The sequence below is a fragment of the Penicillium diatomitis genome (genome assembly GCF_028827545.1).
Source record: "Penicillium diatomitis strain IBT 30728 chromosome Unknown utg000009l_segment0_segment0, whole genome shotgun sequence".
NCBI classification, from domain to species: domain Eukaryota; kingdom Fungi; phylum Ascomycota; class Eurotiomycetes; order Eurotiales; family Aspergillaceae; genus Penicillium; species Penicillium diatomitis.
In genome coordinates this window covers 833,094-859,660 of record NW_026623181.1, presented here as the reverse complement: position 1 = coordinate 859,660, position 26,567 = coordinate 833,094, and the positions used below count along the sequence as shown (strand labels likewise).

At 50.5% G+C, this 26,567-nt stretch overlaps 7 protein-coding genes across 7 annotated transcripts; 4 read left to right on the top strand and 3 right to left on the bottom strand.

The window, feature by feature from the left end:
• Window positions 1–4,795: 4,795 nt before the first annotated feature.
• N7539_006817 (THO complex subunit THO1/HPR1) lies at window positions 4,796–7,110 on the bottom strand (the record flags this gene model as incomplete). The annotated part of the gene is made up of 4 exons (XM_056936418.1): window positions 4,796–6,466; window positions 6,526–6,644; window positions 6,707–6,785; window positions 6,871–7,110. 4 exons carry the CDS (start codon window positions 7,108–7,110, stop codon window positions 4,796–4,798), a joined length of 2,109 nt encoding a protein of 702 aa, XP_056788353.1.
• A 682-nt stretch (window positions 7,111–7,792) lies between these two features.
• Window positions 7,793–12,197, top strand: N7539_006816 (RNA helicase aquarius; the record flags this gene model as incomplete). The annotated part of the gene is made up of 4 exons (XM_056936417.1): window positions 7,793–8,004; window positions 8,069–8,169; window positions 8,236–11,712; window positions 11,770–12,197. 4 exons carry the CDS (start codon window positions 7,793–7,795, stop codon window positions 12,195–12,197), a joined length of 4,218 nt encoding a protein of 1,405 aa, XP_056788352.1.
• A 544-nt stretch (window positions 12,198–12,741) lies between these two features.
• N7539_006815 (PaaI family thioesterase) lies at window positions 12,742–13,846 on the bottom strand (the record flags this gene model as incomplete). The annotated part of the gene is made up of 10 exons (XM_056936416.1): window positions 12,742–12,805; window positions 12,886–12,964; window positions 13,024–13,060; window positions 13,110–13,156; window positions 13,237–13,308; window positions 13,369–13,411; window positions 13,516–13,581; window positions 13,641–13,653; window positions 13,717–13,757; window positions 13,820–13,846. 10 exons carry the CDS (start codon window positions 13,844–13,846, stop codon window positions 12,742–12,744), a joined length of 489 nt encoding a protein of 162 aa, XP_056788351.1.
• A 209-nt stretch (window positions 13,847–14,055) lies between these two features.
• Window positions 14,056–15,639, top strand: N7539_006814 (TFIIH/NER complex subunit TFB2; the record flags this gene model as incomplete). The annotated part of the gene is made up of 3 exons (XM_056936415.1): window positions 14,056–14,179; window positions 14,239–14,326; window positions 14,406–15,639. The coding sequence occupies 3 exons, from the start codon at window positions 14,056–14,058 to the stop codon at window positions 15,637–15,639; spliced, it is 1,446 nt and encodes a 481-aa protein (XP_056788350.1).
• Window positions 15,640–17,539: 1,900 nt separating this feature from the next.
• N7539_006813 (uncharacterized protein) lies at window positions 17,540–18,505 on the top strand (the record flags this gene model as incomplete). The annotated part of the gene is made up of 1 exon (XM_056936414.1): window positions 17,540–18,505. The coding sequence occupies one exon, from the start codon at window positions 17,540–17,542 to the stop codon at window positions 18,503–18,505; it is 966 nt and encodes a 321-aa protein (XP_056788349.1).
• A 1,904-nt stretch (window positions 18,506–20,409) lies between these two features.
• On the top strand, window positions 20,410–21,738 carry N7539_006812 (DUF3431 domain-containing protein; the record flags this gene model as incomplete). Its single annotated transcript, XM_056936413.1, has 3 exons — window positions 20,410–20,530; window positions 20,722–20,872; window positions 21,153–21,738. 3 exons carry the CDS (start codon window positions 20,410–20,412, stop codon window positions 21,736–21,738), a joined length of 858 nt encoding a protein of 285 aa, XP_056788348.1.
• A 1,056-nt stretch (window positions 21,739–22,794) lies between these two features.
• N7539_006811 (uncharacterized protein) lies at window positions 22,795–26,309 on the bottom strand (the record flags this gene model as incomplete). Its single annotated transcript, XM_056936412.1, has 6 exons — window positions 22,795–23,028; window positions 23,231–23,374; window positions 23,445–23,775; window positions 23,857–24,430; window positions 24,544–25,181; window positions 25,948–26,309. 6 exons carry the CDS (start codon window positions 26,307–26,309, stop codon window positions 22,795–22,797), a joined length of 2,283 nt encoding a protein of 760 aa, XP_056788347.1.
• Window positions 26,310–26,567: the final 258 nt, after the last annotated feature.

Genomic DNA, 26,567 nt, shown 5'->3' with positions numbered 1-26,567 from the left:
CTTATCTGAATGTACATCTTGACCGACCTACGAGATTGACCCGAAGGTTTGCACTTCTGACGCCGCAAGATAGACAGATGGAGTCAATGCTCCATCTCGCACCTACATTCTAATTCAAACCTCCTCCATTCCTCCCACACAGGCAATTCCAATGGTAGTGGAGACGATCCATCGTCCCCAATGTCGGTCTTTAGACCATATCGAGAACGAGTCCTCCTAAAGTAGATAGCGGAACACAGGCCAACACGACTGCCGTCTGAGAATCACTCTTGAACCCGACTCCACTCCCTGAGTCGGGTGGATCGACCGTCGAACGGTCGACGGTCGAGTCCTCGACAATACTGAGTGTTTGCCTTTTTTTTTTTTTTTTTTTTGCCACGCTTTCCACGTATTCGGCTGGTCCCGCCAAGGGAGATTCCATTGAAGCAGGGGGAAAAAACTCGGGATTTGGTAAGCTGTTGTCCCGAATCAGATTGCGCAGAGCACGGGTCTACGGCCGAAAGTTTGTGACGATCGCTACTTGCTTTGGCCGTACGTTGTCGGGCCCTGAGGGGGACTCCGATCGGACTGGTTCTGAGCCTTGGGTCGGGTTGCCATGACGTGAGTGCCGTTGGGAGTTGGGACAAGTCTCTTTTTGGTGCCTTTCTTCCGAGGGCGACTCGGAGGAACGGGGGTTCAATTGTCGGATGGAGAATTTGGTGTAGGACCTTCCACGAATCAATTGGAAGGGTCTTTGACATGGGATTAATGGACAGTTCATGCAGCAACTCTTGTTCCCTTGTTATGCACCTTTCTTTTTTTTTTAAGCAAAATACGATATGAGCAGCATACAGTACAACTAGACACGACACAGTATACACTTATACAGAAGTGTTGGTTATTCGATTTGACTTTGACGATGTGGGTGAACCCGAGCGTCATGCCTTCTGAGAGGGAAACAAGATTCAACGGCAACGTTTCGAAACCTTGAAGCTACATGTCAAAGTACAGTGTTCTGGAATGGCTGGGGCAAAGACACAAGGATCTCCTTCGAGACAGGCCTCTACACTGATGAAACCTTGGACGTTCGCAGTCCCTGATTAGCCATTAGTGACCGTCCCCCGGCTGGCCATTCACCCTCAATCTTCTCTCCGTGTTGAATAGGGTAGTTGTAACAGGGAGATCATTCTGTGCTTCACGAATGATCGTTTCCCTTTTCCCTGAAACATTCAAAACGGGAAACCCGATCGCGAGATTCGATCACTTACGGGAATTCCGCTACGTTGGTGCCACAGTAGCGCAATGAGCAATGGCCTGTCGTTTCTGTTTCTGTGCTAGCCAGTAACCTAATACAGCGATGTTTGTTAGCGTAGACATGTTGTCTCTGGAGCGAATCGCCCTTCTACATTGGGCTTAGAACTGTGGTTTTTTAATGTTGGGAATGCATCGGATCACAATTAGTCAAGCAGTTTACCAACTCCAGGGATGACGGCTTGTCGTTCTTCCATAACAAATGTGCATGTACTGGAGCAGGTCAAGTAATCATACTTAGTCTTAGAGCCATTTTGTCGTATTGCAGACTCCATTCCCCGTTGGGCCAGTCTCCATCGCGTCCCGTCGGATGTTCACTTCAATCTCGGCCGCGCGCAAACCGCGATCCTTTCGATCCCACGACATCACCCCCTCTTCACTTGGCAAAGGCGCTTCCAAACCCCAAATCCCCATGGTGAACCGTACGCGCGTCTTCTGAGTGGCAAGGATATCAGAGAGGCAACAGGCAAGAGACGAGAGGTGAAAGGAAGACATGGACAGACCGACATGTAGATTCGTGCATTGTTGGTCGAATGGGACGTTATCCATAGGGCACGTCCCCTCTTTCTCTTATTGCGCGCTACACAGGTGGAGATGTTCACCTGACTCTCAGGACCTCAGAACCTGAGGACCCGAGGACACACTTATTCACCTGCAGCTTTGGCACAGGAGATATGAAGAAGGACCCGGATGGTCACTTGACACGCCATGACAGATGTGGTCAACAGGTCTGGTGCGGTCCTTGAAAGTCGTCGGTACTCTTGAGCCGGGAAGTACACGATCGAGGCTGTATGGCGGGGAAGTTATAGTACCAGGCTACGGAGTATGGAAACTGTGAACGGGGACATCATGAAAAGACAAGCCTTGCCACATCATTTATGGATGACCAGCGATGTGACTTTGAGTAAACAGAACATGATCCTATCTGCGCTTGATCTCATCTCTATAATACTCACGGAAGTCCCAAACCACATGGCCTGAGACGTACTACTCGTATCCGTAATGGTCCCCCGGTTTCAGAGCCGTTCCTTGCTCCAAGCGAGATTAAACTTCGGCACCAGGATGGTGCATGCGGCGCTTAGTCTCCGATACCTTGCATGAGAGCCATGGACCGACACCAGACACAAACGGGAGCACGCACCATTCTGGGCCAAAAGGTACCAAGAGTGGTGCATAACCTGACGCCACACCAGCACACAAGGAAAGGCAAAACAGGCATAAAACGTTTTCCGTCGACCGTGCATAGAGGACCCCTAGCCTATTGATGTTATCGCGCAAATCTCTCGGGGGATAAGGTGGAGTCAGGCAGTGCTTCCAAGGGGACGCACAAACATCCTCAACGGGGGACGCGAGCGCCGTTAGCTTTGATTGATGCTCAGATTGTACACGATGTACGTAAAGTGGCACTGGGTCAAGATGTCAAGGATGACGGTGGCTGATTTAAGGACCTGAACTATTGAAATGTCAAACATGAGGACCGCACGATCGCAGCCGTTCCAAGTCCACCGGACCATGGGATTTAATTTTTCATTGGTGGAGCTATGCCTGCCTTTGTGACTCTGGTTTATGTTCATGATTCGAGGCTTTCGTGGACCCCGGACATGTTCTCTATCATCTGAGGAGGACTTTGATATGCAAGACCGGGTTGCGGAAGATCTGCTCCACATTGAGCCAGAGCATAGGCAATGCACCGTACTACTCATATGCATGTCTTGCAAAACTACATGCAAATCTGAGAGATAAACTGCCTTAAACATAAAGTTCCATAGCAGTGTCCGATAACGATCATGAGTATCGCACAAGATCGACGGATACAATTCAAGGTCTGTCACTCGCATGGCGGGGGGTGGGTTTGTCCGATATTATCTTACTAAAATCTTACTTTTCAAAAGACGCCGATTCGAGCAACGTGGTGATTGATGCAGTGCGGACTGTCACCCACTCGGTCTTACATTAATGTGCTGTATCCATTCAACCTAATCTCGTACTACGACTGCCCAATTAGGCATATAATCACTTATTCAGGTAAGGCCGTAGGCGTGACCCAGTCCCTTTACACCCAAGTAAGATGGAAAAAGGAACCCGCAAACTCACAGGCCAACAGTCTCTTGGCCCAAAGCCACCAAAGTTAATCCCCTTGCTACCTACAATAATCTCGATGTGACCAAACTTCCAGTTGTACGCTACCTTTAGTCGCAAGTCGCAGAACACCTCCTACTAGTACCTACTAGTCACTACCTAATAGCTATGTAACCTGACCTCGATCTCGCAATAAATCAGTCAATGCTACCCTACAGAGCCCGGCTCTACCTTTACTGCGACTCGTTGGGTCAAAACTGACACCTTTCTCTAGATGTGGATGATACGCGCTTCCGCCTTTCTTTCCGGCTCTCACTCGTCTTCAAAGTCAAGATCTCCCCCGTGCATCTGCTACGAGGTTCCCCCTTGGAAGCTTCTAGCTCCGTGGAGTGGGCCTTAATCACCTCGGATCCCAAGGTTCCCGGGAGTTCTTAGTTTCAATAGACTCTATCTGCCCTGCCACCCTGTGATCAGTGCGTTTCTTCCAGCTTCGTCCATGGAAGAATTCAAACCCGTCTAGAGGGAATATGGTTCCCGTTGCCATGATGGCAGCAGGGGCTCTGCACTCATGGACATCGGACGCTATGCGTTCTTCTTCAGTCTGTCAGGATCAAGCCCGGGCCTGGTTACTACGAAGACACTGAACGGCAGTGAAATACGCTGGCCGAAGCAGAACATGCCCATCATCAGGAGGCTACATCCCCCTTTTACTTCATATGAAGTCTCCACCATAGCTGTCAAAGGACAGGAGTTCGAGACGACCCATGCCGACCCCTGTCATTCCCTGTTTTCATCTGGTTCGTGCCTCTCTACGCTGGATGATTCTTACCTGACCCCCACCCACCCAAGCTCCCTGGGATGATTGTTTCATCTTGTGCATGTCTTTGACTGTCCTTTTTGTTGCTGTTGGACTATACCGCGCGATCAAACACCCGCCGCGGTGGCTGTGGCCGGTTCTGGCGACGTAGCTGTAGTGTTTGAGCTTGATGTTCTCGGACGAACTCTCAGCGAAAGCCCCAAGGCTTCGAATCAGAGGACTGTGGTGGTAAGGACCATGTAGCTGGATTATCTTTACTTAGATTTTGGTGCTACGTCTTCAACACGTCATGTAGTACGAGCGAGGACCACATAAACGTCCGTCTCGGAGCAATGGATACACTGGCGTAGAAAACGAGGCACCGGTCTCTACACGGAGAAAACCCATATCAGAGTATGGAACACATATCAGGTGGCCATGACGCATACATGGAGGATCCGAATGAACATGAGGTCACGGATGTGAAAGAAAAAATATATATCAGGGGTATCATCGATTCTTGAAAGTGGAAAAAAAAACAACAAAAATGAATAAAAACCAGAATTGGTGTTGTCATGACACGACGAAAGGAGTGATGGTCTCCAATACAGAGTCGGGCTCCCCTGCTCGTCAGACTGATGATGCTTCGGGCTTACTCTGGGCCTCCTGCTCAGGAGCTGTGCCGGCATCCGCTGAGCCCGCTGTATCGGGCACACTGTCTTCGGTGGGTACAGGCGTCTCTTTGACGGGCGTCGGATCTGAAGGAAGTTCGTTCGACTGGCCAGCGTCTGCGGCCTCCTCGCTCTTGATGACGGGAGCACTCTCCTTGGTGTCTTCCGCAATCTCGTTGCCAGTGTCACCGGCACCGTCACCACCAGGTTCACCACCCGAGGGAGCCTCGGCAGTAGGCGTTTTCTCAGGGGCGTTCCCTTCTTCGGGTGGTTGGCTGCCCTCAGCTGGCTGCGGAGTCTCCGATGGGGCCTCTGGGGTCTCGAAAAGGGCGTTCAGATTCTCCCCATCTTTGAATTTGTCGAACCGGTCAAGTTTGGTCTTGACGGACAACCGCAGGAGACGCCAGGTTTTACTCGACTTGGCCTTTTCCGCATTTGCCTTGTCCTCTGGTGTCTGTGCCATGTCAATGTCCATCTCATCGTCCATGACACCCATCATTAAGGAATCTGCAGATGGGGTGGCGACTCTGTCGGAATCCTTCAGCCGCTCGATATTGGCCAAAGCCTGACTGTCGGACAAGAAATTCAAGTCGAGCGACCCCATGGGAGATGGTCGGATCCGCTTATTGGCGTAGGCCTTGGTCGCGTGCTCGCGGGCATTCATGTAGTCCGCCACTGAGACAGGTGGGCGTTCAATGGGTGGACAGCCTTCAGCCTTCCACCGAACCCAATTTTTGTCTCTAGACAACACAGTATCTACCATTCGGAAGTAAAAGTTTCCACCGTCTCCCTGGCGTAGATACCCTTCGATGCTCTTTCTCATGTCAGCGGCCCATTTGGCATCTTCTTCGTTGAGATCAAAGCCATATAGGACCGACTTATTGGTTGCGTCACTCATTCGAGATTTGGCCGTGGGCGTGAGCGAGAGCATAAAGTCGATCAGGATGAGTGCCTGAACGAGAACGTGTCTTCTGAAGGCGGTGTCGCTCACTTCCAGGTCAAATAGATCCCGGCTGGTCAGATATTTCGGATTGAAACTGATCCCGACATCAGCATCCTCAGCAACACGCTTCCGCTTGTGCGATTTACGAGCCTCCTCTGAGGACCTTGACCCAGCCTTGCTCTCCAATTCAGCCTTCATATTTTTGAAGGCCGCAACTGTCGCCTCAAGACCAGTCTTGAAGGCAGCGAACCGCTCGGAGTCGAAGAGCTGGGTGGGTGAGGAGAAGTAAGCCTGAAGGCTCCAGAAGACTGGATACAAGGCATCCAGATCGACTGTCTCCTTCAGATTACCAATCTTGCCAGCCGTGTCCTCACTCACAACCACTTTGGGAACCTGTGAAGGGTTCTCTGATTGGTCAGCCGCAGTGGAAGCGTTGTCAGCCCCATCAGTCATGACTGTGTCCTCCTCAGCCTTGGGTGTCGCGTTCGAGACATTGTCGAAAGTGGTGACATTCTCAGTGTGAAATTCGCCCCGCAGGTTGACCGAACTTTTGTCGCCGAGTGGGAAGCTTTGGAACAGGAAGATAAAGACACGGCCACAGAATACTGTGTCCTCTGCACGGGATAGGCGACGTAGAAGCTCATTGCATGATCGCAGGATCACCAGACTCTTTTGCTTGAAGTGTTTCTGGGAATATTAGATAATGGAACACGCGCCTTTTCACAGAATCACAATGGATAACTTACCTTGATGTTTCTTTCACGGCGCGATTCAAGGTAATCGAAGACTTTACGACAACCGTCAATTGTTTGGCTGTCAAGTAGCTCCTCAATCAACCAGAAGATCAAACCCGGCTCGCATTGTTCTAGAAAAGAGGAATTAGAGGGTTGTTGTCGAAATAAGTGGCGGAGTTGACTGGCAACTGACCGTTGTCAGAGAAGATGGAGACGATGTCGAGTAGGTTCCAAATCTGAATGAATGGAGGGTCATGGATCGAAGTCGAAGCCTGGGAGTCAAGATGACCGATCAGCAATGCTTCAATAAATTCAACATAAAAAACAGATACCCAGCGTAAAAGAAACGTCACTCACGAGAATGCGGTAGAACTTTTCGCGGAAAGCAATTTCTACAGCAGCGAGGCGCGTCTGCAAATTAAGGTGATTCACTGCTTCATCTTCGTCGGTCCCAAGTTGCCAGATATTGTCTCCGAGAAGTCCTTCAGTGAGCGGCGGCTCGATTTGCGAGTCGACTTTGACTTTAGCTGCGCGCTCCAACAGGCGGTCGATTAGCTCCTTGTAGACGCGCACTACTTGGAGATCCGAGGTCGCCATTATGAAGGAAGCACAAAGGCTGAGTGTGAGACGATGGCGCTGTAAGAGACTGCTGAAGACGAGATGCAAGATGAGCTAGAAGCAGAGAGAGTCTGGGTTTCGGACAAGCGCTTTGAGGCTCGGCGGAGAAGACAGTGCCAAGACCTTTTATTGCCAGCTCTCAAGTGACGCGCACCAAGATTGCGAATATTTGAGTTCACGGATGGCTCAGTCATATGCGGTGGATGAAGGCAGAAACACAAACATCTGCAGTAGGTCCCGGGTAACTACTAACTAGTGGCCAGCAGGCAGCAAGTAGGCAGCAGGCGAAGTATTTTTGGATCTGATGACCTTAAGAATAATCTACTGAGGTGGTATTTGCTAAATACATGGTTCTACGTTTGTTGACTTCTACTTCGTGCAAATTGTGTCCTAGATGATGATTACCCCAGCATCCAAGTCAGTAGTCCACATTAGGCGGTGTCGCAGGTGGTGAGTACGATCTCCCATCTGGATGGCCTGCGCCGCTGTGCTGACTAAGATACGAGCCAAGCCGCCCGGCCGGTCGAGTGCCGTTGGGTGTATTCAGTGCAGATGATCTCAGTAACTGACAGTCGGAGCTTTATGAAAACGCCCTGACGCGCTCAGATCTCTACCACGCACCCAAATTTCTCACGTCTCCCGGCTAGGGACAAGAGACGCGATGGTGCAGAGTCTAGATATCCGCCCTACTGTGGTGGACTTTCGCGAGGACAATGCCTGGGTGAAGCTAGCTCAAGAGTACTGGTCCGATGCAAAGAAGGTTCGCAAGATCAAACCTGATGTGATCAAGCAGCAACTGTGGGATCCATTGGAATCGGAAGGCTTCACCACTCGGTCGCTGTTAATCTTGGAAAACTTGAACGTCCTAGAAAAGTAGGTAAATTGTCTGGTAAGGCTGCAAAGACCATGCTGCAGAGCTAATTGAATCCGCGCACAGATTCCTCTGGCCCACGTACACCGAAGATGCGTCAAATCACCATGTCCTTTTGATCGCTTTGATTGTCAGTGTCAAGCACCGCGAACATCTTCCGATATGGAGTGAGTGATTTGCCATGAACAGAGTTCTCGCAGAAGTCTGGAGGCTCACTAACGTAATTTACGCAGATATTTTTTCTGACCGCGCGGACGACTTCTCTGGATTATTCCATCGCGTGCTGTCAATGAGCATCGATCCTTCGCTGGCCACTCCTTCTCGAATTTCCATTGTCTCGTTCATCATTGCCGCTTTCCAGTCCCTTGAAAATCTCCTCGTCCGCAAGGAATGCGCCCCCCTCGTTTCAATCTCGATATGGCATAACTTGGCCAGCGACGAAGCTCGGGAACACACAATTGCAAAATCACCACTATTGAAGAAAGCTTGGAGAGCGTCGACTAAGCGATTTGAAGCGGGAAATGACGCCGCCAAGGCAAAGATGCGATTCGAGCGGTCGTGGCTGTACACCATGCTTCTGATCTTTATGCAGAAGCTCAACGGAGCGGAGAAAGACCAGCTGGACGATTTGCTCCACAGTGAGAGGTTTATCGAACTTCTGGTGGACTTATTGAGCCAACTTCCCACACGACGATATGTCAACACACTTTTAAAAGACATGAACCTGCTCTCGGTCATTCGCTTGTCGCATCTGTATCGGAACCCGGAAAATGCGCTGCTGCGGGATCTCTACGGCTTGTTGCATCACTTTGTGTATTTCGCGATTGATGATTACTCCGGGGAAGCGCTTTCTCCCCAGGCAGTCTATGACCTCCACTGCCAGGAATTGGCCCGGTTGCAAAGGACAGCCATGAAGCACTTCAAGGAGAAACTGACCATTCTTGCCCTTTCCAATTTGGGTGCGATCGAACAGCGATCTGAGCTTGAAGGTCAATTGTCTTCTCTCGACGAGTCAGAGCTACAGCAGTTGTGCACACATCTTGGCTTTCGTACAACATATCCCAAGTCATCAAATGTCACACCCAACCGACAGCTCTATCTGGAAGTGCTGTCATCTGCTTATGAACGTCGCCTCTCCTTTCAAGAGGCTGCTTCTCGAATCAAGGTTCTCCCGACAGAGGAAGCCTTGTACGATCCTGCTTTATTAAGGACTGAGACCTATGACGGATCAAGACCGCTTGCGATTCCAAAACTGAACCTTCAGTATCTGAGTATTGGAGACTTTTTATGGCGATCATTTTTGCTGTATCGCTCGGAAGCCTTCTTCCAGATACGCAAAGACATGGAATTGGTGGTCAAGCGAATGCAGCCAAAAGCAAGCCGTGACGGCCAAGTCAAGTTTGATGGGTTCTCACGCATGGCCATTCCTATTTCCAAACCTGCCATCATTGAGGTTGCTCCGGCCAAGGTCGGATCCTCTAACCCTGCGTTTGTGCGAGCGGAGATCGCGATTGAGGTTGGCCGCCTAGCAGAAAATGTTCGCAAGGAATGGGACTCGCTACGAACTGACGATGTAATTTACTTGCTCGCTGTTCAAACGCCTTCTCCCGCCCACATGAACGCATCTGTTCCAGTCTCTGATGGATTTTGCATGACACATTTACGCACCGCCGAGATAGTGCAAGTGCTCGATGAACAAGGCCGCGCCTTGCGTCAACCGGCGGGTGCTCAGATGAATGGGCACCATTCTCGCCCGAGAATACGAAAATTACTCGTGAATCTTGATGCTGCAGCATTCAAGGCTGACAAAGATCGTCAGGCACATGGAAAGCCAGATATTTACCCCTTGCTCAATGTGGTAGCACGGAGAAAGGCCAGGGAGAACAACTTCAGGTCAATCCTCGCAACGATGCAGAATCTCATTGTCTCAGATGTTGCCCTTCCATCTTGGTTGCAAGACGTCTTCCTCGGTTATGGCGACCCCGCAAGTGCGCATCACCCTCAACTGGCCAATCGACTGCAGTCTGTAGATTTCCTGGACACATTCCTCGACTGGCATCACCTCGTGGAGAGCTTTCCCGGCAGGACAATCGAGCCGTCTGGGTCCGAGACATCCAGCTTTGGCCCACCCTACATCCTTAACTGGCTTGAAAATGCATCTGAGAACGGTGTTTCAGAGCCGCCGAAAAAACGTCGACGAGATCAAAGTAAGCAGACAAGCGACGAGTCATCGACCATCCGTGTGTCCACCTACAAACCCCCCAATCCGGGACCTTACCCAGTGGATGCCCCCAAAATGAATCAAGTCCGTTTCACCCCAGCGCAAGTGGAGGCAATTGCATCTGGCGTGCAGCCTGGTCTCACCGTGATCGTGGGGCCTCCCGGTACCGGAAAAACGGACGTTGCAACGCAAATAATCAACAATCTCTACCACAACTTCCCCAAGGAGCGTACCCTTCTTATCGCGCACAGTAACCAAGCGCTCAATCAACTATTCCAGAAGATCACAGCACTTGACATCGATGAGCGGCATCTCCTTCGTCTCGGCCATGGCGAAGAGGAGTTAGACACTGATTCCAATTACAGCAAGCATGGTCGTGTTGAGTCTTTCTTGGATAACCGCAGCTATTATCTTTCAGAGGTAATGCGACTCGCAGCGTCAATCAACGCCGAAGGTGCTCATGGAAATTCCTGTGAAACAGCAGGTTACTTTAACACTGTCCATATTCAACCAGCTTGGGCGAAATTCTGGGAACATGTTAATTCCGACAAGGTGACGAACGAGGAGATCATCACATCTTTCCCATTCCATGCGTACTTCTCGGACGCGCCCCAGCCATTGTTCGCCGACGGTGCGCCCAGGGAATCTATTTTGGATACCGCGTCAGGCTGCCAAAGGCACATTGAGCGGATTTTCTCCGAGCTCGAAGACATTCGACCATTCGAGATCCTGCGACAACCACGTGACAAGGCCAATTACTTGCTGATCAAAGAAGCTCGTGTAATTGCGATGACTTCTACGCATGCGGCAATGCGGCGCCAGGAAATTGCGGACTTGGGCTTCCATTACGATAATGTGGTAATGGAGGAAGCTGCGCAGATCACAGAGATAGAGAGCTTCATTCCTACTGCCATGCAAAACATGAAGAATGGCGAACTCCCACTGAAGCGAGTTGTGCTATGTGGAGATCATTTGCAAAATTCACCCATCATTCAGAATCTTGCCTTCCGTCAATATGCACACTTTGACCAAAGTCTCTTCCTTCGGTTGGCGCGACTCGGCGTTCCCGTGATCACACTGGACAAACAAGGTCGCGCCCGACCTAGTATTGCTGAGCTCTTCAGGTGGCGATATGAGAAACTGGACGATCTCTCAGTCGTGGAAACTACCGAGGAGTTCAAGCAAGCGAATGCTGGATTCCAGTTCGATTACCAGTTCATCAATGTCCCCGATTACCAGGGTTCTGGTGAACGCGAGCCAACGCCACACTTCATTCAAAACCTGGGCGAAGCGGAGTATGCTGTTGCGCTGTTCCAGTATATGCGTCTTCTGGGATACCCTGCGGAAAAAATCTCGATTCTGGCCACATATGCTGGTCAAACAGCTCTAGTTCGAGATGTTCTTGGCCACCGCTGCGCGAAGAATCCAATGTTCGGCATGCCCAAGATTGTCACGACAGTGGATAGGTATCAAGGCGAGCAGAACGATTGTAAGTGTATCCTTTGTCGGCGGACAGTGTTCATTCCACTAATCTCGATGCTTTAAGACATCATTCTCTCCCTGACTCGGACTCGCACTGTGGGCTATCTTCGTGACGTGCGTCGTCTCACCGTGGCCCTGTCGCGTGCGCGCTTGGGTCTTTACATCCTTGGCCGCCGTGATGTCTTTGAGTCGTGCTATGAACTTCAACCTGCCTTTGACCGCCTCCTACAACGACCCGATAAGTTGATGCTAGCGCCCGGGGAGATGTTCCCAACTACTCGAGCGCTGGACGCTCCAGTTGAGGGGACGCCCATGGAAGGTTTAGAACATCTTGGTCAGTATGTCTTTGAAATGACACAGGCCAAGGTTAAAGCTATGGACGCTGGTCACATGGTCATCGAGGACGTTACAACAAGCGGCGAGAACTCTCGCCAGGAGGAAGACGAGGAAATGCTCGGCGCTGGACCGGAGGAGGGCGAAGACATTGTTTGATGGGCATAATTTTGAAGTGCGATTATGTGTAATTGAGCACAAACATCCCCTAACCATTGATGGAAGCTATGGGAACCAAGAAACTGATAACAGATGATATGATGGAACACATCGTATCCGATCAAGCAATCACTGGTCTCTGTAGAGTGCATAGAATGTCCATCCGTATTAGATGCGATCACCGATTACTTTCTTTTTTTTTTTTCGAGGAAATTGTTCACTCCTTACTACCCGTGTACAGGTGGACCGGCCCCGTAACTGTTCCACTTAAAGTGAAGGGTCGACCTTAGCATTCTCCCATCTTGAATAGCGCCGTTATAATACCACAGATGAGACAAGGTGGAGGACATTAGATATGACAACCTAAGAACTTTATTGAAATCTCAGTGCCAAATCACTTTCAATGACCGTTCTTGTAGATGCTCGATTTCGTAACTAGTGGTGTGAAAAACAAAGCGAGCATTGATATCAAGACGAGCGGCACAGTTTCAAAAATCCCCAGACATGGTCTCAAGCATTGCCGACTGGGCTGATCCTTCATCGATCACTGTAGCTTGTTGATTTCCTCCACGATGTTCTGAGGATCTTTCCACGCGATGCTGACATACCTGCGAGAGAAACGGCACATCATGGTTTAGCTCAAGCAGGACCAGTGATCTCCATGTCGGGCACCTATCGTATCACTTACTTGGTATGACTTCCTCGAGCGACCACCTCGCCCTTTGCATTTGTAAACTTGATGTTTGTGTATGCGAGGGTTTTCCCGACTGTAAAGATTAGCAAGCGCTTCACAACGACGGGTGATTTGTCTTCAGTAAGTTCACACATTTATCGCATGTAACTTCCTTCATGAATGTCAGCTTCTTGAACATTAAATCGTCATTCGGGGGGTATGTTGAAGGGGGAACGTACAGCCATGATCTTGTCTCCTACTCTGCCCCCAGAGTTCAAGTATGTAACTGCATGGATGTCATTAGTTGTGCTTTTCCAGTATATTGTAGATTTCTACGCCCTTGAGGTACTGTTCAATGGTACTTACCATTCAGATCGGTAGATACGCCAGTCGCGTAGAGCCCGCGAGAAGCCACAGCTAGGGAGCCACCGAGATCGACTAAAAAAGGTCATGAGCACAAGGAAATAGTCCACCTGCCGGGTGTTTGCGAATGAATACCCATGCTTGCAATAGTTCCGCCATGAAGAATACTCAGGCGGTTCTGAGAGAAAAGTTAGTTCTTTGACTTTACATCATGACTGGCCTATCTCTGGAGAAACTCTTGCTTAACGTATATGAGACAGAAAGGTAACAGGAACGACGTACTGTATGTTCCTTTTGAATCTCAAGTTCAAAATTAACTGTTCCCGGCCTCGCCGCGGTAACTTTCAACTATAAAATTGAAAGAGATTAGAAGGCTTTCATAAGCAGAGAATACCAGAGTGGCTCACATTGTTCAACAATCTTCAAAGGCATCAGTCAGCAACACGACCATCATGACAGTCAATAGCTCAGTTTGATGCTTACCGAGGCTCCAAACCCGAGGTAGCCCGGAAGGACTCCCAAACCTGCGTGAGTAGTCAATTAGTTTCAGACTCAAACCAACACGAGAAATGAGATTTGATCTAACAGTCTTCACAAATCTCAAAGCAGTCATTTTGGCTCAGATGAAGAGATAAATGTATTGACTCCAAGCAGTAGCGTGCAAAGCGCTCGGTAGCTGGCTAAGGCCATTTATCCCGGAAACTGCGCAAGTTAGCCGCTGAGGTCACCGTAAAGAGCTCCCGTGAGACCGGACCATGACTTCACTCTTGACATTGAGTTTCTGGTAGACATCAGAGACGTTAAGTCTCAAGGCTCACCATCATGGCGGCGTCTACGTCTCGACCCCTCGAGTACTTGGAAGGCCTGCCGGGGATGACCTTTAACAAGCTGTATCAACAGCCATCCACCGCGCTTGCAATTTTCCGGCGAATGCTGCCTGACTTGGGTACTTTGAGCTCTCTCATACGCGGATACAAATCTGGGTCACTGACTGTTCAACCACAGCAAAATGCTTTGTTATGGCGCTTTTGTATTTGAAGGATCCTTTACCGACTCATGATCTTGAGCTTTGGGTGAAGGCAGAAAGCAAGAAGTGAGCGCGTGAATGATCAATCTGGAGGATCTAGGCTGCTCGCAAGATCGCCGCTAACGAAGCTCGTGACGTTTCAAAGACAGCGAGACAATGCTCTGTCTATTCTAGGTCGCCTCCATATCCTTTCCAAGACCCTCACATCCGAAAATGTGAGCGCGTACATGGTCACAAATCCCTTCGCGGACTCCCTCCGAAAAGCCCTCACGGGCTCCGAAGATTCCCAATCCTTTGGAGTCTTTTCCCAACATCGAAATGAGCATCGAAAATCGATCTCCGATCTGGATGAATACGCACGACGGCAATGGGAAGGGGTGTTGGGATACATGGTTGGCACGGAATATCTCAAGGACAGCGGGCACCCAGAGGTGAGCCTCAGCAAGGGTGTCAAGCAATTGCTGCAAGCTGGTCACCTTGTCGAGATTTATGAACGGCGGACAGAAATTACCAAGGACGGCTTTGCTTTCGTGTTGCAGGACGTCAATACGCAAGTCTGGCACATTCTGATTCTCTACGTCGAGAGTGCCGAGGCCATTGGGATGGACAGTGTCGAAGTTCTCTCGTTTTTGTTCCTGCTGAGTAGTCTGGAGCTGGGACAATCATACGAGAAGAAATACCTGTCCCCCGTACAACTTCGAACCCTTGCCGATCTCGCCGACTTTGGCATTATCTACCAAAGATCGCCCGACGCGCCACGATTCTACCCCACACGACTGGCGACGACCTTGACCTCTGATTCCAGTGCACTGAGCAGTACGGTAGGCAGCTCATTGAACGGACCTGCCGGTCCGCAGGGTGCTTCTGGGACCGGTTCCGGATTCATTGTCATTGAAACCAACTACCGTCTCTACGCCTACACCTCGTCGCCCTTGCAAATCTCGCTCATCTCCCTTTTCACCACCCTCAAGTACCGCTTTCCCAATCTCATCACAGGCAAGATCACCCGTCAATCTGTGCGTCGCGCCATCGACATGGGCATCACTGCGGATCAGATCATCTCATACCTCCATACACATGCGCACCCGCAACTGCGCAAGCATAATGCTGGCCATTCGACCTCCAATACCGCGGGCATTCCGCCCTCCATCCTACCGCCAACGGTCACGGATCAGATCCGGTTGTGGCAGCTAGAACGCGATCGTCTCCGAGCCACCTCTGGGTTTCTATTCAAGGAGTTCACCACCTTGCAAGAGTACCAGGCTCCGTGTCAATATGCGGCGGAGATTGGCGTCCTGGTGTGGAAATCTGACCGAAAACGCATGTTCTTTGTGACTCGGCATGAACAGGTGGCCGCGTTTCTCCGTAGCAAAAAGTAACTGCGGTGAGAAGTTGCTTTCATCGGAATCGAGAGAGCACCACCGGATGAGGAGAGAGATACAAGAAGAGAGGGTAGAGTACGAAGATCATTACCCTGCAAGGATTCTATGGAAGGACACCGGCTGCGAGCACTGGTAGGCGTTTTGACAGGGAAAAGGAGGCAATCTGGACAGGCCCATTTTACGAATTGATGACCATTCTTCAAGCTATAAGATCTGTTTCCACCGCAGTGTACAATTACAAGTTATGAACTCCTCTATCGATCGTCATGATCGGTGGTCATGCTGCTTCATACTTAACCTCTCAGTAAGGCGGAAGCACGTAAGTATAAGTAGTACCGCCGTCGCCGAATAGCCGGGGCGAGGATCCTCCGAGGGTTTGCCGGCGCCCCGAAGACCAACCGGGCGCACTGGGCCACGGGATCGCCGATGCATGTGAGGACCCGGTCGGTTGGCCCGATGAACGCTCATGTTGTCCTTGTTTATGCTTGCATCGACGGCGATCTTCAGGCTCGACTAGTGAACCAGAAAGTGTCATTAACGCGAGTGGGAGTCTCCCTGTGTTCCCATTACGACTCTCCTTGAAAGAAGGGAATTGGACTCTCACTCGGTGCCGGCGAGTATGTCGGCTGTAATAGCCGTCTAGACGCACTTCCGGGCATAGATCTCTCTATTGACTGCTCTTTCACTTCCACTCTTCCTCTGTTTGGACACGGTCTTTGTGTTATACCGGTACTGGTCTCATGGATTTGTGGTTCCTGGACGATGGCTGAACTCTGTCTGCTCCAATGCTCGAAGTACAGCACCAAAGAAAGAGAACAAGCTCTCCTTCGGCAAAGCCATCTCATCTCCAACAAGCCGCCCCAGGCTGAGCTCCATCCTCTAGTCAGCGGGTCCTGATCACTTCCACAGTCATGCACATTGCAGTTGCACAACTGCCTACTGCAAAATAGTCGTATGCCTGACTTTACCCAGCCGGCAAATAAGGCTCGATGCGAGTAAGCTCCGAGAGAGTACCCAATGTACCCATCCTTCAAACTCGTCCGGTGACTGGTAGCTCGAGACAATCACACAATCCGGCAAGTTGCAACGGTATCTCGCCCCACTGTGGATCTTTCCTCTCTCTCTGCGCCAAGAGAATGCTCCATTTACCAGAGCCAAAGAGGTACAGGACTATCCTTCGGAGCGATTGGAATGGTGGATAAGTGGGTGAGACGGGATTGTGGGAACTTGGAAGAGACAAGCAGGGAGGAGGAATGGGAGAGTGAGGTACCAATCTGGGCATGGAGTGATTGTGTTTATACGCCGGATGAGTCTTCAGACAGGAGTACGTAGAAAGAGCTGAAGATACTCCTGCCGAGTATGGGCGGTGATATCCTTCCAGTGATCACTTCGGATTGGTATTCAGTGCGCTGTACTCTAGTAGTCTAGTGATACAGATACACCATCTACAGGATTGCAGGTGTTGCTTACTCTGTCGAAAGATGTTTGACTTGAACCGGGTAAGTTACTCATCCGGGACTCTCTAGTAGAGAGTACTCAGAGTAGAAACCAGCCTCAAGATGGATCCAAATATAACACTCCCCGCGGGCCTATCGCCCCCCGCCTCAAAAAGTTAATTTGACACATGTTCCGTGAGTTTCAATTGCGATCCATATTTGTTCATTGCTCTGTGCTGGTACCTGGGCTAGATCTATTGCACTTTTTCCCCCCCCCCTCTTTGACTTTCGTCATTTTAACCTCAAGATTCTTGACAAACACCTGACCTCACTCTTCATCTTTCTTCCCCTCACCTCCTCCGGCTTTTTTTTTTTTTTGATCCTGACTTGCGCACAGTTGCACACTGCCTGTGGTCCGGACGACTCACCCCGTCCTCTTCCATGCCCTTCAAGCGGCAGGGATGAGTTCGTCCGTCCATGACATCTCAGACAACTGGATTGTCGGGCCCTATGAAGGCGGCAGTGATATCGTGCGCATCGCCATTGCCACCTTCATCGGCGTTGCATGGTACAACGTGATCGAGCTGGTCGTCCTGGTCTTCATCACCTTCAAGCGCTACCATGGACCCTACTTCTGGAGCATGCTGATCTCCTCGATCGGCATCCTCCCTTACTCCGTGGGCTACCTGGTCAAGTTCTTCGGTCTCACCTCGGCAACATGGCTGCCCATCACGCTCATCACGATCGGCTGGTGGACAATGGTCACGGGACAGTCCTTCGTGCTCTACTCGCGCCTGCATCTGGTCCAGGAAAATCGACGCATTCTCCGCATGGTGAAGGGGATGATCATCGCCAACGTGTTCTTGCTCCACGTCCCAACCACCGCGCTCACATTTGCCGCCAATCTGCTGCAAACCCCGACCGCCGTTGCGGGGTACAAAGTCATGGAGAAAATCCAGCTCACCGGCTTCTGCGTCCAGGAGGTGATCATCTCCAGTTTCTACATGTGGAAGACCAATCGCATGCTGCGCGATAATTCCGACCCGGGCAGTCGCAAGACGGTGCTGCAGTTACTCGCCGTCAACGTCTCGTGTATCCTGATGGACATCGCCCTGATGGTGATTGAATTCAATAATCTGTATCTGTACCAGACCACGCTGAAGGCGACCTTGTACAGTGTCAAGTTGAAGTTGGAGATTGCGGTGCTGGGCAAGTTGGTCAAGATTGCGCATCAGAATGTCTTTGGGGCGCATGGGTACGGTCATGGGCAGGCCGGTGGCCCTGGCCATTTCCCTTCTTATGTGGATCCGACGCTGCAAGAGGGCGATTACAGACATCCGGGGTTCTCGGCCGGGACCAGTGAAGGCTCCAAGGGGTTGAGAGAACCGTCTCATACTACTATCATATGTGATGAGGAACTCCGCTAGGGGACATCGTCATGCATACGAGAGGTGTCTGAGAGAAAGAGAGCGAGAGTGTGTGTCTTCCATGACGCCGTTCAGGCGAATTGCTTTGGTTACATAGACAAATATTGATGACATAGAGTCTAGAATAGATTTAGATCTGATACTGTACATAGAATTTAATGAGACGATGACTTGACACATGAAGAACCACGTGAGGAAGATATTATTCATCGGATTGGACATGATTCAATCCAACATCCACGTTATCACATGACCGTCCAAGCATGAAACTCCTGTTAGAGTGCGACCGGAGTCTTTCCCGTGGGACGGATCGTTTCGGAGATTGCGAAGAGAGCTTACCCAGCTTTCGATCGAATAGGACATAGAGGTCTCGTGTGTTTGGTGAGTTGGCTACCACTAAGGTACTATTGACTGTTGACTCGTTGAGTAACTTGAGGTTTTTAGTTCAGTAGCTCAAGGCCAGTGGTTCATCATTCGGCAGAGTAGTTCCGTGGCCGGGTTTGTGCCTTTCGACGGCAAACTGGGTACACAGTGACACACTACACCGATACACTCTGCAAGTTCCATTTTAGCGATAATAACGCCCAAAAGACCGAGGTACATACACAAATCCTTTTAAGACACCTGGAAGTATTGCATGATCTTACCCAGAGCAGGATATTGCATGGCTCGGAACGTATGTGTTCTCGTCCCGGGACTGAAAACTCCATCAAGACCGACACGTCCCTTATATCCAACGGGCGCTGCTCTCTACCCAGCAAAGCTTTCAGGCGTTCCATCTGATATCAGACCGTCCGTGCTGTGAACGTCGAATGGTTTGGTTTCTGGGTCATGATTGGTTCTGGGACAGGATTGTCCACAACCGGGGGGTTGACTGGACTTGAATGTACCATGATGTTGTTTGGGGCAGAATCAGGACCCTTGATCCGAGCCTCTCAGCCTACCATCTAGCAACCCAAGCATGCTGGGTTTGAAATGACCGCGGTTGCACTGACAAATTGACAATGACTGGGGTCTGGGTATTGGTTCCCACTTCCCAGTCTCCACAGATACTTCCCGATCAAGGCCAGGAACCGGATGTTTGAGGGTGAGGGAGTGAGCGCCATCATTCAGTACGGTGTATGAGTGTACAGTTGTACACTGGACATTTTTTCCAGTAGTACTCTCTACCACGAATACATCCATTGTGGCTGTCCAATTTCCATGAGAATTGCAATGACATGCATCCATCTACCACGTGGAAAGCACTGAAGCAGTGATGATATCCAAGACGGGAGTCGAACATCCGCGTTCCCAGTCCCAGTCTCAGTCCCACTACAGTCGGACCCATCACAAAAAATGCCAAAAAACCAAGATCAGGAAAAAAAGCAGAGGTTGAAGTCACTACTGTTGACCTGCTGTCCTAGGTCTTCAGTCCAGATGTCTTCTCAACCATCCTACCAAATGAACTACCGAGCTCCGGTCTGGTCCCGTCTCACTGGGGAACCCTGACCCTGTTGATTCTCTCCCAATTGCTGCTGGTGCGGTCGACTCGGCAAAGTCGGTACTACTACAGTAGTACAGTACAGTTTGGCAGCTCCATATCGGCCATCGCTCTGACTCTGGTTCCAATTCAGGCGCCCCGCTTGGCGCTTGAGCCTTATACTGTGCTAGTGTGCTCAGGTGCTGGCTTGTGCTGGAGCTCTTCAAAACGGCATAACCTAGTCTTCGGCTGGGGCTCCTGGCTACTTACTCCCAGACTAGTAAACTTGGCTCTTCGCCTCTTGTTTTTATTTTTCCTTTTCGACAAGACATCATCAAGGCAGAGTGAACTGCTCTTTTCTTCCCCCGTTCCCGCCAGCTCCTAGCATCTGTGATTTTGACCATTCTTCCCACCTCCGTGGAAACCGATCGAACGAAAAGAGATGTGGAGGCCTCAATTGCCCCTTGGGATCAATGCCAAGTGGGCCATCGTTAGCTGTGTGGTCATTGTGACTCTTCAACTGCTTTATTTTCTGAATCGAGGTCATGCGCTGCCCGGTCAAGGTATGATTCACGATCCAAAATTCATACAGCAATAAGGCACTGAGATCTGCGCGACAATGGCAACCCTACCTTATCTTATACACAGAAAGAGGAAGACCCAAGGCCCGTGGAATTCAACGCATTTAAAAAGTCCAGAAGGACGGTACATCGTTGATCGATCGCATAAAACTAACGAAGCGAATCAACCATAGCCGACAATCTCCATCGAGAAGAGATTGTCTACAAATTGTCGACCCTCACCGAGGCGTATACGTCCAACGCGCACAACGCCAGCGTAGGCGTGGTTCTAGCGTCGATCCACACCGACGATCTGACGTGGTTGTGGGATTATTGTTCAGAGAGGTGAGTACGGGAATTGAATCGAGTACAGTTGACAGTAGTCATGTCTCTCGACTCTCTATCAATCTGATAAGCCGCGCTATTTCCACATACCTCTGCCTCTCCCGCTTTTCCCCCTGGATTGTTGTTGTTCCTTAATCGTTTTGAGTTTGGGTGGGCGCACCTTTTTGACCACCCGCGTGGGACCGTTCTTCACATGACGTTTGCCCTTGGATCTTGGATCTTGAATCTGTGAAGCCGAAACCTTTGCTTTCCCTCCTAACTCCCCTCGCATCATCCACAGCCACGGCACTCCCTTCGTCTACTCAACCGAACAACCCCCGCAACCAGGCTTCCTTCAACCCACGACCTGGCGTGGCCGTGAAGCCGCCGCCTACCTCTCCTACATCACCACCTTCTACGACCACCTCCCCACATATTCCATCTTCGTCCACGCCTCCCCCGAACAATGGCACAACGACCTCTTCGGTCCCCGGACCATCGACACCCTCCGCAACTTGCGCCTCCAAGCCATCGACGCCCACGGCTACGTCAACCTCCGATGCAAACATGACCCGGGCTGTCCGACGGCCGTCCACCCCAACAACCCCAGTGACAGCGACATCCAGAATAACGATATTCGCGCCCGCTTCGCAGAGGCCTATCAGCAGATGTTCGGCGTATCGGCCGATCAGGTCCCGGATTCGATTGGCAACGTATGTTGTGGTCAGTTTGCCGTGTCTAGGGACAGGATTAGGGCGCGGCCCAGGGAGGACTACGAGCGGATTCTGGACTGGATGGCGACAACGGAAATGACGGATAATTTTGGGGTCGGGTGGGTGCTGGAGAAACTGTGGCATATTGTTTTCGGGATGGAGTCTACTCAGTAAGTCGGAGAAATCACTCGGAGTCTCACGCGGCTATCCGGGGCGGAAAAGACTGGCATACCACATACCACATCTCACATCTTCAGAGGCATGTTTTGAGACATTGGTTATTTGCTAACGTCTGGTGTGTCTCTCCCCTCAAACAGCTGTCCCCGATTCGAGCAATGTCGCTGTGATGTCTACGGGTGGTGTGGACCACTTCCCTCAGGCGAGTCCCTGCAGGCAGTGATCCCGGGGGCGTGAAAAGGCGAAAGCGATTACCTCGGGGACCCGCTCTCGGCCTTTTCCATCTTCACATCGAGCTTGCGGAACACCCAGAAATCCCGGCAGTCATACGCCGGGCGACGAAGCTCGGCGAAGTGGCTACGAGGCATGGAACAGGTCACACGCTCATTCCGCGGAATCACACGGAATCAGAACCATCACCACCATCGAAATCGCAATGCGCCAAACGGTCACAGAGATGATTGACCGCGCTTATGACTGATTCGCCAGTTCGCGCGGCAACTTCAGCCACACATTCAGCGGGCTGATCACCAGGCAAATTCGTGAAGCGTTGGAAATTGGCGAGCCGACGCTTGCGTTGACAGTAACTGCTTCGGGTCGACCATCGGGACTTCGAGTGATCTGTACAACTTCTCACTCCCCAGGTACGGGACGAATCAACAATCTAGATTACGAGCGAAAAGGATGATCGACAAAAAAGCCATCTCGGTATTTGGTCGCGAGATCTTGGAGTATCCAGAGAGGAATGGTTGTGCAGAAATCTAGAGATGGCGATGGAGTGCCATACGTTCAGACCTATCCAGCATTTGACCGCATTTGACCGCATTTACCATGAATCTTCCAACAAATTTCAAGGCCAATGTAGGGCCCAGATATACATCTTTGAAATCTCAATTTCTCATGCACATACATATCCACGTCTGAATGGCGGCCTCTTGATCCATGATCTCGAAGCACAAATACTCCTCGAACTCCAACACTCTCAGCAACCAATCCCCATCTTGACCTTTGATACGCTCCTCAACCCAATCCTCTCATCCCAAGGCCCACTGCTCAACCACTTACATCTGTCCGTATCTGAAAGTGCTTGACCATTTTCTCCAAATCCTCCAAGACTCGCCGATAATCCGCATCGTTTGGACTGCTAAACTTCACCAAATCTGAATGATTGCGATTAAGGCCGCGGGTATCCACATAATCTGAGTTGCATAGACCGCCATCTGTCGCAGAGATGCGTGCCACGAGGAAGGTTTTAGGTCCATCCATTTTCCATTGTCCATCTTCCGCCTAGAGAACAACAAGAAAATCAGTCATTGCGTGCTCATTTCGAATGTTCCTTATTTACCGAGGGAAACACTACCTTCCTCGGAGAGCCTGACAGCTCCATCTCATAAAAGTAGAGAATCTTCGGTTTTCCCGGCGGGAATGTCGCTTTGAACCTTCGACTGAGCTCTTGCAAGGTAGGTGAATCATTTGCGATCGACCTCACGAGAAGTTCATTAGGCTGGCCACGGATCATAGCTTCAAGGACTTGAATGTTCATGCCGTGACTGGGCACGCCGAAGAAGAGTGCCCCCTTGAGGTTACTTATAAAGGTCCCCTTGTCCGGATTCGTCTTCTCCTGGAGTAAGGCCTATGATAACCACACGGTCAGCGCCTCAGCGCAGCGGACGCTTATTTGGAAAGGATTTCACAACGCGTACCTCTTTGACAGTCAGACCCCCCAGACTATGAGCGATGAAGATGGACGGTACGGAAAAGGATGGGCCCGTCGAGCATGACTCTTTGCTGAGGGCCGACTGAGCTCGACGTCTCGTGACACTACGCATTTCATCTCGTAGCAGTTTGCCCAGGTCTTCCAAGGTCTGGGTTGATTCGTTGCCATCCAATTTGGTTTTGGATCCATAGGTCATGAGTCGAGCTGTGGGGAACTTCTCTCGAAGCCCATCCAACACCCACATGAAAGATTGAGCTTCACCTTTGTGTTTGAATGATCCCCAGGCATGGCCTCCCAGACCGGCCACGGCACATATACTACCACAATTAATGTTAGTGCATCTTGAACAAACCAAAAGCATGAACGAAACAAAACAAAGGGATATGAGAGTTGCTTACTCGATCGTATGTGGTAACTCAGGTGGAGGGCTGTACAGGATCGTCACGCCGCGGAAATGAGTGTCGACGGTGATGTGTAAAGTGTCATCGTCGGAAGTCGGACCAAATTCCCACTCGTCTTTACCAGGCGCGGACAGGCATTTGGGCTGTGGTCGCCAAGCTACAACCGCTACTTTGTCTCCATTCTGGCTAGTAGCTAAGGCCTTGACGCGTCCAACAATAGTCGACTCAATTCCGAGTTTGCTGCTCAGATACGAGAGTATATTGGTGCCTGTTTGCTCGAGCTTGATACCACGGACCCGGTAGTCGAGATCCTTGACAAGTGGAAGAGTTTTTGGTCTCTGGGCTGACGATGAGCCGTTTGTCGGAGTGTGATCATTGCCGGACCTCTGGTCGAGTGGACTCTGCGAGGCCAACTGGTGACCGGCGTGGTCGGAACTCTCCGGACTTATTTGTTCTTTCTCAGATTGAGACGGATTCGGAGAGCCATAAATCGGAGTGCGCAGAGTTGGAGGTTCAATGCCATCTGAACTTTCATGAGGAATTGACATTGGAGGGTTCGTGCTGCGGGTCTCTGAAAAATAGCTGGACAGATATTTTTGAAACACAAGCGCATCTTGTTGGGAATCTAATGTCAGTGATCAAGCTCAAATCTCGAGCTGTCCGGGCAGCAAGCACTCAGCTTACCTTTTGCATCTGAGAATTTGAATTGAAGGTAGCCAAAGGAAGCAAAGAGTTCTGTGTCCTGTTGCAGAAGTTCCTCGTCCTCCTCATTGACCGACGACATACTATCATGCAGGCCTCTTCGATTGGAGTTCAGCTCCATTTCTGAGGATGGATGACGAAGCCGATAGCTCACGCGTCTGAGAAGGGTGGTCCCCGAGCCTGAATTTCGTCCTTTCCTGGATTTAAGAGGAACGAATCGTAGCTTAACCTTCTTGCCGCTCTCCCTGATATCCACAGAAGTATCAAAGAGCCGCAATGAAATCTCGACATGGTGATATGGTTTTTCTCGTTGCAATAAGAAGGTCATTGATCTCCTGCGGCCGTCAATATCCGACCACAGTTTTAACGGTTGAGCTGTAGCTTCAGAACCTTGTTCCGAAATGATACCATCAATTTGCAGGGTGTGTATCAAAAGTTTGCCACGCAGCGCACATTGAAACGCCGTGTCAATGGCTTTGGAGTCAAATTTGTACGTGGGCTTGCGTCCCTCGTGTCTCCACCATGTCTTCGCACCGTCCCCTTCTTCAATGGTGGAGGCCTCGTAGAGACGGATCTCGGCCGTGTGAAAGCATGCATGTTTGGTGTATGGATGGATGTTGCTTGGTATCGGAACTTTGAAGAATTTTAGTTGGCAAGATAAAATCCCAATGACTAGATAGCCGAAGAGACACTCACGGTAATGGACAAATCCCCACTCCTTGTCGATTCTGGTGCTCACGACACTGCAATATCCTAGATGCGTGACGACATCTACCGAAGAGAGTTGCTGTTCATCTTCAAGAAGGTCACGTTGACTTGTCAGAGGGGTCAGCAATCACTGATTTCATCATCTCGAAATTGAAGCAGAGGCCTTACATGGTCGCCAAACTATCATTACGCCCGGAATCGTAAACACGACGTCGTAATGGCGAAGATGACTCCTGGGATCGATAAATCGATTGTCTGAGTTTTAGAGTCTGACGAGAATATTCAATCAATCTCTTTCTGTCGCTCTCTTTCAGTCTCGTCAAGGACATCCATTGAAGACCCTCTGAATTTGGCGGCGCATGTTCACTAAAGCGGTTGACTATGCGCCTCCATATCCTCTCCAAGTGCTCTGACTTCAGTGATGGGGCTTTGGACCTCTTGAGTGCTTCATGTAGCTCTATCAAGTGTTCAAACAGAGGGTTTGTATTTCTATCAACACTTTTGTTCGCTTCGGGAAACTTGTCTTCATAGAGATCGGCGGCTTCGTTGAGTGCACCATGCGCTGTGCGGTGGAGCTCAGATTGTCTAATTATGACCGAGAAAAGGTTCCTTTCACGCGAGTCAGGTTAGCTGCGGCATAGGAATGTCAGTCATTAACTAAGTTTCGTAGCTCCATACAAGAATATGTCATCGAGCTTTGCATGCATTATCTGCAACTGCAAGTCAAGCCGTCTCTCGAGCAAGTCTAGGTCAGAATTGTTGTATACATAGCAAGCGGTCTCGTGCAGCAGGGTTGCTTGAGGAATTGCTCCCTCCAGGCCCCATTTCCGACTATGATAGAGGAAATCGACGCACTCGTCCCATGTTTTTTGGAACTCATGATACGACTCCAGAGTTGTGTGTTGGTCTCGAAGAACGCTGCGGAAACATTTGAAGGTGCTGTAGAATTCACAGAAGCGTTTCTCAAGTCTCTGGGTCTTGTCCGGGGGCAATGCGGCAAGTGGGCCTGCCTCCATGCAATCCTTCCAAAGCTGCGACATGATGGAAAGTATGGAAGATCTGAGTCGAGTTGGAGAAGCACTCGGAATTAATATCTTATTCCGGAGAACTTTCGAACATTCGATATTCATACGCCCCAATCACGGCGTTCGCTGCGAGGAGGCTCTCGTGTTGTATAGCACGTTCCTAATCTCGAAGTGCTGAGTGGTCGGCCATATGCCACGACAGGTGACGGGCATCCAGCGCTAGTGGCGTCAGGCACGGTCGTGTTGCTGCGGCGAAGCCTCACGCGATCGCAA